This window comes from Telmatherina bonti, assembly GCF_933228915.1.
Source record: "Telmatherina bonti genome assembly, chromosome: 4".
Lineage (NCBI taxonomy): Eukaryota > Metazoa > Chordata > Actinopteri > Atheriniformes > Telmatherinidae > Telmatherina > Telmatherina bonti.
In genome coordinates this window covers 39,979,217-39,991,274 of record NC_136622.1, presented here as the reverse complement: position 1 = coordinate 39,991,274, position 12,058 = coordinate 39,979,217, and the positions used below count along the sequence as shown (strand labels likewise).

General features: G+C 42.9%; 1 protein-coding gene across 1 annotated transcript in view; it reads right to left on the bottom strand.

Annotated features, from left to right (window-relative positions):
- The window catches only part of LOC306754598 (plexin-B3-like), a gene marked incomplete at its 3' end in the record, with an annotated part of 204,753 nt that overhangs the window by 78,840 nt on the left and 113,855 nt on the right, over window positions 1-12,058 (bottom strand). Inside the window, exon 3 of the mRNA XM_079238615.1 lies at window positions 2,303-3,035. Within this exon, the coding sequence (XP_079094741.1) occupies window positions 2,303-3,035 (733 nt within the window). The remainder of the gene's footprint in view (window positions 1-2,302; window positions 3,036-12,058) is intronic.

The window sequence follows — 12,058 nt, the reverse complement described above, 5'->3', positions numbered from 1 at the left end:
CAAATAGTGAGGGTGGAAGTGGACAGCCTTGTCTGGTGCCTCTCTGGAAACTGAAGCTTGGTGAAGTTTGATCATTTGTCCTCACACAGGCCTTGGGTCAGTTGTATAATATTTTTATCCACTCAATAAAAAAGGGTCCAAATCCTAATTTATGTAGAGTTGCTAATAAAAATGTACTCTGTCAAAAGCTTTCTCTGCATCTAAAGACATTATGATTGTTTCTAAGTTCTTAATGGTAGAGTGGTCTATAATATTGACAAGTCTCTGTGTATTAATAGAGGATTTTCTACCTTTAATGAAACCAGGTTGGTCATGATGTATAATAGAAGGAGTTACCTTTCCTAGTCGGGTAGCGAGGGCTTTGCAGATTATTTTAAGATCAACATTTATGAGTGATATAGGTCGATAACTGGATGGTAGTGTCGGGTCTTTATCTGGTTTTAGTAAGAGGTTAATTTTAACGGAATTCATATTTAGAGGTAAACTATTATTTTCCTTAATTTCTGATGTCATTTTATGAAATGTAGGTGGCAATACATCCCAAAACTCTCAGTAAAATTCAGCAGGAAAACCATCTGGGCCTGGAGCTTTACTGCTAGGCATGCGCTGGAGGGCTTTGTGGAGTTCTTCTACTGAGAGAGGTGAATCCAAACCCGTAGCCTGTTCATGATTTAATTTAGGAAGGTCGATGTTTCTGAGAAATTGATTAATATTGTCGTCTGATGGATCAATTTGTGGTGTGTATAAGTTTTGGTAAAAGTCCCTGAATACTAAATTTATTTCTTGATGATCATGGGTGATATTCCCTGCTGAGTCTTTAATAGAGGCTGTGGTATTTTTTTCCCCAATTCATTTTTAACTGATTGGCTAAATATTTCCCAGAGCGGTTGGCATATTTAAAGTTCTCCAAGTGAAGTCTTTGTGCTAGAAACTGTGTTTTCTTCTCTAGTATTTCATTTAGCTCTAGTTAGGCCTTCCTTATTTTCTTCAAGATGTCATCACTTAGGGAGGTACCATTGGCATCCTCTAGGGTTTTAATTTCAAGTTCTAACTGTGATTTTCTTGCATTCTTGTTCTTTTTCTTATAAGATGAAAAACTGATTATTTGTCCTCACATTACAGCTTTTCCTGCTTCCCACAACATGCATGCTGATGTTCCTGGGAGGTCATTATTTTGTAAATACATATTCCACTCCTTTTTAAAGTAACTAATAAAGTCAATATCTTGTTGAATCTCCAGTTTTCAGATGTGATGTGGCTTCCTTATTTATCAAAGTAAAAGAGACTGGTGCATGATCACTAATAGTGATGGGGTGGATTTTTACTTCTGATATATTGCTCAGCAAGAGCTGTTGACTAAGAAGTAATCTAATCTAGAATATGAGTGGTGAACTGATGAGAGGAATGTGTATTCTCTTAAAGCAGGATTGTGAGATCACCATGCATCACAAAGACCAAAATCCTTCATGTATTGTTTGACAGTATTGACAGATTGCCAATCCCTGCTATTTCCTGTAGCGTTGACCCTGTCCATACCAGAGTTCAAGACGAGGTTGAGGTCTCCTCCCACAATGATAATATCATCTAGGTGGTTTGAGAGTGCAGCAAAAAAGGAGTGAAAGAAGGAGGAGTCATCGACATTTGGACCGTAAACATTAGCTATGCATATTTTAAGATTCTGAAAAGACAAGTTAACTATAATAAATCTACCTTCAGGGTCTGCCACTGTGCTGTTTAGGGTAAAACTAATTTTTCTATTTAAGAGGATTGCGACACCTCTCTGTCTAGAGTTATAACAGGCTGCAAATACATGGGGAAACTGAGGTGTTCTGAGTACATCTGATGTAGATTTAGCTATATGAATCTCTTGTAATAAAATGATGTCAGCCTGTAAGTCTTTCAATTGACTAAAGATTTTGAACCTCTTTTCTCTGGAACCAGCTCCATGTACATTCCACGTTACAAAGTTAAGTGTTTTCATGCCCGGGTTATAATAAAGTGTCCACAAATGTATGCATGCACATATGCTTGAGCAATTGTGAAAGGGCTGTTGTGTATAGGATTCATCTTATCTAATACTTTCTCATGCAGGACATTACAGGCGCTGTGGATGTTTATATTATTGATATCAAGTAAACTCTCCGCCTCTCTCACTTACATCAGGAAAGTTTCCTGATGAAACTGAACAGCTGATCGCTGACTGATCAGTGAAAATATCAATAAGATGGACTGGACCAGCTGTCAGTCATGCTGGGCGAACAGAACCAGACACACGTCTCAACTGGACGGCGGTCACACTAACCTCGGGTAGTTTGAGACATTTGGACGACACAGCGTACTCGATGTAGGCTTCTTCCTGGCCACCACGGCCTCGTCCGCCCTGACTGTAGCACACCTCCTGGGCCCTCCTCATCATGGCGTCCAGCTCTGCCATCCCATAAACACAGAGAGCGGAACGACTCAAGGCTACAGGTGTGGACGCCTGCCCGGCTGCCATGGCGACAAACAGAGTGGATTCTCCGGAGTGGCTCCCTAGCCACGCCCCCTGTGCCAGGTTGTATCCAGCGCCGCACATCAGCGGCACCTCCACGTAGGAGTAGAAGCTGCGGTCAGAGGTGCAGAGCCGCGACGCGTACGTCCGGTACTCCTTCTTGTGCCACATGTCTCGCCGAGAGAAGAAGAAGTAGACATGGTTGCCATGGGCAACAGCTTTCACAAAGTGGTTGTTGTACTCAGAATAACTTCCAACCACCAGCTTGCCCAGTTCCTCTTCCTGGGAAAAAGCTCGGCGAGGTGGGAGAACCGGGAACAGGCGCCGCGTTGTGATTGGTGGGATATCACCGGGGCCCTTGCTGGTGTAGCCTCGACCAACCAGCATCAAGCGCAGAATTCCACCAGCCACGCCTCCTTCCTGTTTGCGGTTGGTAGTTATCACCACGCCGACCGTGGACACCCGGGGATCGTTAGCGGCGACATACTGCGTGTCGACGGGGTTGTAGGTCCGATAGACGAGCTGGGAGATGTTGGAGAGTCTCCTGCAGAGACAAGGAACCATCAGAACCTGTCCCAGTACAGGGACCAGTACAGGGACCGGTACAGGGTACGAGACAGGGAACAGTACAGGGACCGGTACAGGGACCGAGACAGGGACCAGTACAGGAACCGGTACAGGGTACGAGACAGGGAACAGTACAGGGACGGGTACAGGGACCAGTACAGAGACCGGTACAGGGACCGAGACAGAAACCAGTACAGGAACCAGTACAGGGACCGGTACAGGGACCGAGACAGAAACCAGTACAGGAACCAGTACAGGGACCGGTACAGGGACCGGTACAGGGACCGGTACAGGGTACGAGACAGGGAACAGTACAGGGACCGGTACAGGGACCGAGACAGGGACCAGTACAGGAACCGGTACAGGGTACGAGACAGGGAACAGTACAGGGACGGGTACAGGGACCAGTACAGAGACCGGTACAGGGACCGAGACAGAAACCAGTACAGGAACCAGTACAGGGACCGGTACAGGGACCGAGACAGAAACCAGTACAGGAACCAGTACAGGGACCGGTACAGGGACCGAGACAGGGACCAGTACAGGGACCGATAGAGGGACCAGTACAGGAACCGATAGAGGGACCGGTACCGGGACCAATACAGGGACAAGTACAGGGACAGAGACAGGGACCAGTACAGGGACCAGTACAGGAACCGGCACAGGGACCAGTACAGGGACAGAGACAGGGACCGATAGAGGGACCGAGACAGGGACCGGTAGAGGGACGAGGAAGGGGACAGGTGTAGAGACCAGTACAGGGACCGTTCTACCACAACACAGCAATACTACGCTCTTACATGCAGGTAGTAATACTACACTCTGACGTGTATGTAGTAATACTACACTCTGACGTGTATGTAGTAATACTACACTCTGACATGCATGTAGTAATACTACACTCTGACGTGTATGTAGTAATACTACACTCTGACACTTATGTAGTAATACTACACTCAGACATGTTTGTAGTAATACTACACTCTGACATGTATGTAATGATACTACACTCTGACGTGTATGTAGTAATACTAAGCTCTGACACGTTTGTAGTAATACTACACTCTGACAAGAATGTAGTAACAGTACACTCTGAAACATATGTAGTATTAATACACTCTGACGTGTATCCAGCAATACTACACTCTGACAGGTATGTAATAATACTACATACATGTATGTAGTAATACTACACTCTGACATGTATGTAGAAAAACTACACTCTGACATGTATGTAGTAGTACTACACTCAGACGTGTCTGTCGTAATACTATGCTCTGACACGTTTGTAGTAATACTACACTGACAAGAATGTAGTAACACTACACTCAGACATGTATGTAGTATTACTACACTCTGACATGTATGTAGTAATACTACACTCTGACATGGATGTAGTAATACTACACTCTTACATGCATGGAGTAGTACCACACTCTGATAAGTATGTAGTAATACTACACTCTGACGCGTATGTAGTAATACTACACTCTGACGCGTATGTAAAAATACTACACTCTTACATGTATGTAGTAATACTACACTCTTACATGTTTGTAGTAATACTACACTCTGACACATATGTAGTAATACTAAACTCTGACACATATGTATGTAGTAATACTACACTCTGACATGTATGTAGTAATACTACACTCTGACGTGTATATAGTAATACTACACTATGACACGTATGTAGTAATACTACACTCTGATGCGTATGTAGGTAATACTACACTCTGACGCGTATTTAGTAATACCACACTCTGACGCATATGTAGTAATACTACACTCTGATGCGTATGTAGTAATACTACACTCTGACGCGTATGTAGTAATGCCACACTCTGACACGTATGTAGTAATACCACACTCTGACGCGTATGTAGTAATACCACACTCTGACACGTATGTAGTAATACTACACTCTGATGCGTATGTAGGTAATACTACACTCTGACGCGTATGTAGTAATACTACACTCTGACACGTATGTAGTAATACTACACTCTGATGCGTATGTAGGTAATACTACACTCTGATGCGTATGTAGTAATGCCACACTCTGACACATATGTAGTAATACCACACTCTGACGCGTATGTAGTAATACCACACACTGACACGTATGTAATACTACACTCATATGTATGTAGTAATACTACACTCTGAAGCGTATGTAGTAATACTACACCCTGACGCGCATGCAATAATACTATACTATTACATGTATGCAGTAATACTACACTCTGACACGTATGTAGTAATACTACACTCTGACGCGTATGCAGTAATACTACATTCTGACGCGTATGCAGTAATACTACACTCTTAAATGTATGTAGTAATACTACACTCTGACACGTATGTGCTAATACTACACTCTGACACGTATGTAGTAATACTACACTCTGACGCGTATGTAATAATACTACACCCTGACACGTATGTAGTGATACTAAGCTCTGACACGTTTGTAGTAATACTACACTCTGACAAGAATGTAGTAACACTACACTCTGACACATATGTAGTATTAATACACTCTGACGTGTATCCAGCAATACTACATTCTGAAAGGTATGTAATAATACTACACTCTGACATGGATGTAGTAATACTACACTGACAGGTATGTAATAATACTACATTCTGAAATGGATGTAGTAATACTACACTCTGACATGCATGGAGTAGTACCACACTCTGATAAGTATGCAGTAATACTACAATCTTACATGTATGTAGTAATACTACAATCTGACACGTATGTAGTAATACTACACTCTGACATGTATGGAGTATTACTACACTCTGATGCATATGTAGTAATACTACACTCTGACGTGTATGTAATAATATTACACTCTGACGCGTATTTAATAATACTACACTCTTACATGTATGTAGTAATACTACACTCTGACATGTTTGTAGTAATACTACACTCTGAAGCGTATGTAGTAATACTACACTCTGACGCGCATGCAATAATACTATACTATTACATGTATGCAGTAATACTACACTCTGACGCGTATGTAGTAATACTACACTCTGATGCGTATGTAGTAATACTACACTCTTACATGTATGTAGTAATACTACAATCTGACACGTATGTAGTATTACTACACTCTGACGCGTATGTAATGATACTACACTCTTACATGTATGTAATATTACTGCACTCTGACGTGTATGTAATAATACTACACTCTTACATGTATGTAATATTACTGCACTCTGACGTGTATCCAACAATACTACACTCTGACATGTATGTAATAATACTACACTCTTACATGTATGTAATATTACTGCACTCTGACGTGTATCCAACAATACTACACTCTGACATGTATGTAGTAATACTACACTCTGACATGTTTGTAGTAATACTACACTGTGACGTGTATCCAGCAATACTACACTCTTACATGTATGTAGTAATACTACACTCTGACATGTTTATAGTAATACTACACTCTGAAGGGTATGTAGTAATACTACACTCTGACGCGCATGCAAAAATACTATACTATTACATGTATGCAGTAATACTACACTCTGACGTGTATGTAGTAATACCACACTCTGACGCGTATATAGTAATACCACTCTCTGACGCGTATGTAGTAATACTACACTCTGATGCGTATGTAGTAATGCCACACTCTGACACGTATGTAGTAATACTACAATCTGACACGTATGTAGTAATACTACACTCTGACACGTATGGAGTATTACTACACTCTGACATGTATGGAGTATTACTACACTCTGACACGTATGTAACAATACTACACTCATATGTATGTAGTAATACTACACTCTGACATGTATGTAGTAATACTACACTCTGAAGCGTATGTAGTAATACTACACTCGACGCGCATGCAATAATACTATACTATTACATGTATGCAGTAATACTACACTGACACGTATGTAGTAATACTACACTCTTACATGGATGTGGCAATACTACACTCTTACATGTATATAGTAATACTACACTCTGACGCGTTTGTAGTAATACTACACTCTGACGCGTATGCAGTAATACTACATTCTGACGCGTATGCAGTAATACTACACTCTTAAATGTATGTAGTAATACTACACTCTGACACGTATGTGCTAATATTACACTCTGATACGTATGTGCTAATACTACACTCTGACACGTATGTAGTAATACTACACTCTGACGCGTATGTAATAATACTACACTCTGACACGTATGTAGTGATACTAAGCTCTGACACGTTTGTAGTAATACTACACTCTGACAAGAATGTAGTAACACTACACTCTGACACATATGTAGTATTAATACACTCTGACGTGTATCCAGCAATACTACATTCTGACAGGTATGTAATAATACTACACTCTGACATGGATGTAGTAATACTACACTGACAGGTATGTAATAATACTACACTCTGAAATGGATGCAGTAATACTACACTCTGACATGCATGGAGTAGTACCACACTCTGATAAGTATGTAGTAATACTACACTCTGACATGCATGGAGTAGTACCACACTCTGATAAGTATGCAGTAATACTACACTCTTACATGTATGTAGTAATACTACAATCTGACACGTACGTAGTAATACTACACTCTGACATGTATGGAGTATTACTACACTCTGATGCCTATGTAGTAATACTCCACTCTGACGTGTATGTAATAATATTACACTCTGACGCGTATTTAATAATACTACACTCTTACATGTATGTAGTAATACTACACTCTGACATGTTTGTAGTAATACTACACTCTGAGATGTTTGTAGTAATACTACACTCTGAAGCGTATGTAGTAATACTACACTGACGCGCATGCAATAATACTATACTATTACATGTATGCAGTAATACTACACTCTGACGCGTATGTAGTAATACTACACTCTGATGCATATGTAGTAATACTACACTCTTACATGTATGTAGTAATACTATAATCTGACACGTATGTAGTATTACTACACTCTGACGCGTATGTAATGATACTACACTCTTACATGTATGTAATATTACTGCACTCTGACGTGTATGTAATAATACTACACTCTTACATGTATGTAATATTACTGCACTCTGACGTGTATCCAACAATACTACACTCTGACATGTATGTAGTAATACTACACTCTGACATGTTTGTAGTAATACTACACTCTGAAGGGTATGTAGTAATACTACACTCTGACGCGCATGCAAAAATACTATACTATTACATGTATGCAGTAATACTACACTCTGACGTGTATGTAGTAATACCACACTCTGACGCGTATATAGTAATACCACTCTCTGACGCGTATGTAGTAATACTACACTCTGATGCGTATGTAGTAATGCCACACTCTGACACGTATGTAGTAATACTACAATCTGACACGTATGTAGTAATACTACAATCTGACACGTATGTAGTAATACTACACTCTGACATGTATGGAGTATTACCACACTCTGACGCGTATGTAGTAATACTACACTCTGACACGTATGTAACAATACTACACTCATATGTATGTAGTAATACTACACTCTGACATGTATGTAGTAATACTACACTCTGACATGTTTGTAGTAATACTACACTCTGAAGCGTATGTAGTAATACTACACTCGACGCGCATGCAATAATACTATACTATTACATGTATGCAGTAATACTACACTGACACGTATGTAGTAATACTACACTCTTACATGGATGTGGCAATACTACACTCTTACATGTATATAGTAATACTACACTCTGACGCGTTTGTAGTAATACTACACTCTGACGCGTATGCAGTAATACTACATTCTGACGCGTATGCAGTAATACTACACTCTTAAATGTATGTAGTAATACTACACTCTGACACGTATGTGCTAATACTACACTCTGACACGTATGTGCTAATACTACACTCTGACACGTATGTAGTAATACTACACTCTGACGCGTATGTAATAATACTACACTCTGACACGTATGTAGTGATACTAAGCTCTGACACGTTTGTAGTAATACTACACTCTGACAAGAATGTAGTAACACTACACTCTGACACATATGTAGTATTAATACACTCTGACGTGTATCCAGCAATACTACATTCTGACAGGTATGTAATAATACTACACTCTGACATGGATGTAGTAATACTACACTGACAGGTATGTAATAATACTACACTCTGAAATGGATGCAGTAATACTACACTCTGACATGCATGGAGTAGTACCACACTCTGATAAGTATGTAGTAATACTACACTCTGACATGCATGGAGTAGTACCACACTCTGATAAGTATGCAGTAATACTACACTCTTACATGTATGTAGTAATACTACAATCTGACACGTATTGGCCTGGCGCCTGAGAGAGAGGCAGCAGGTCACAGTAGCTCCTGGGTTTCACACCTTTTCACACCTTCTAGAGTTGACTTTTTGTCTTTTTTTTCTCTCTTTTTTCCTCACTTTACCTGCCTTATGAAAAATGAAACATGTTTTTCGGGCGTTTTTGTTTGTTTAAACTGCTTTTTTGGTTTTTCTCTGGGCTTTTTGTGTTTGGCTGTCTGGCCCAGCAGCACTGCCGGCCCTTTGTGTATTCCAGAGAACAGCTTCTTTCTCTGGCCAGGGTCCCATTCCTGAGTGGAGCTAAGCCAGTCATCCCCAAGCAACTGCAGAGGAAGAAGCGCCGAGGAGTCCGTGCTGGAGCGAAAGTGAAGGAGCGGAGGAGGAAGTTCAAGCCTGCAGTTCCAGCTGTGCTTATGGGGAACGTGAGGTCTTTGGGGAATAAGATGGACGAACTTCATGCGCTTGTCCGGACTCAGAAGGAGTATGCTGTGAGTAGTATCATGTGCTTCACGGAGACATGGCTCCATGCGGACTTCCCTGATCACAGCGCGTCTGTACCCGGCTTCAAAACTCTACGTGCGGACAGAGACAAGCACCTGAGCGGTAAGAAGAAAGGCGGTGGAATTGCTATTCTTGTGAACGAGCGGTGGTGCAATCCTAGACATATTACTGTGAAGGAGCGTGTCTGCTCACCGGACATTGAGCTGTTGGCTGTGGGATTACGTCCTTATTATTTACCAAGGGAATTCACGTCTGTGCAGTTCATTGGAGTCTACATTCCGCCCTCAGCGGACGAGGCTGCTGCGTGTGACACTTTACACTCCACTGTAGCAGGACTACAGGCTAAACATCCGGAGGCCCTCGTCCTTATTTCTGGGGATTTTAATCATGTTTCTCTTGACTCTGTCCTGCCCACCTTTAATCAGTTTGTGAACTGTGCCACACGGGACAATAAAACTTTGGACCTGCTGTATGCTAATTCCAAGGATGCATACAGCTCCACTGCCCTGCCCCCCCTCGGCCGATCGGATCATAACCTCATCTGGATGTCACCGGAGTATGTCCCTGTTGTGAAGAGGCTTCCTGTTTCCACTAGAACTGTGAGGAAGTGGAGCCAGGGGGCCACTGAGGCGCTGCAAGACTGCTTTGGCACTACAGACTGGGATGTGCTCTGTCAGGACCATGGGGAGGACATCAACAGTTTAACGGACTGCATCACGGACTACATCAACTTCTGTGAGGATGTAGCTGTGCCCACTCAGACTGTCAGCTGTTATCCGAACAACAAGCCCTGGATCACCAGTCAGCTGAAGGGTCTTCTTAATCAGAAGAAGAGGGCTTTTGCGTCTGGTGATAGGGACAAGTTGAAAGAGATACAGGGACAGATCAAGGTCAGACTAAGGGAGTGTAGGAGCGCTTATGGGAGGAAGCTGGAGGCCAAGCTCCAACAGAACAACACCAGAGAGGTTTGGAGGGGTGTAAAGTCCATCACTGGCTTCAACACCAAAGCCAAACAACAGGATGGTGGAGAGGACATGGCTGAACGACTCAATCTGCATTTCAACAGATTTAGCCTCTCACCTCCTGTTGCCCCCTCCTCCTCCCCTCCTGTACTCACACTTCCTGGACCGTCTACACACACCTCCCCACAGAGCACTCAGACGGACAATCAACAACCCTCACCTTCAGCCCCCTTGTCCCAGCTCAACACCCCTGCCCCCCTACCTGCCCCCCTGTCGCAGCTCAACACCTCTACCCCCCTACCTGCCCCCACCCCCACAGAGGAAACGTCCCCTCTGACACTGACAGCCGGCCAGGTGAGGAAGCAGCTGGAAAAGGTTCGTCAGAACAAGTCTCCTGGACCGGACAAAGTCAACCCATGGGTCCTGAAGACTTGTGCTGCTCAGCTGACTGGAGTCCTGCACCTCATCTTCAACCTGAGTCTGAAGCTGGAGAAGATACCGGTGCTATGGAAGACCTCCTGTATAGTACCGGTACCAAAGAGGCCCGTCCCATCTGGCCTCAATGACTTCAGACCGGTTGCACTGACATCTCACGTGATGAAGGTGTTTGAGAGACTCGTCCTGGCCCAGCTGAGACCCCTCGTGTCATCTGCCCTGGACCCTTTACAGTTTGCATATCAGGCTCAACTTAGTGTGGATGATGCTGTCATCTATCTTCTGCAGCGTGCTCACTCACACCTGGATAGTGTTAAAGGCTCGGTGAGAATCATGTTTTTTGATTTCTCGAGTGCCTTTAACACTATTCAGCCTGTTTTGATGAGTGACAAGCTGCTCGGGATGGGTGTCAGCTCCTCCACTGTCTCCTGGATTGCTGACTACCTGTCTGGCAGGCCTCAGTATGTGCGGCTGGGGAACACCCTGTCTGGTACTGTGGTCAGTAATGTAGGAGCTCCGCAGGGCACTGTCCTGTCTCCTTTCCTGTTCACTCTGTACACCTCTGATTTCCAGTACAGCTCCGGGTCCTGCCACCTGCAGAAGTTCTCTGATGACTCTGCGGTGGTGGGGTGTATCGGGGATGGACAGGAGATGGAGTACAGGACACTGATTGCAGACTTTGTGAAGTGGTCCCAGGCTAACCATCTGCT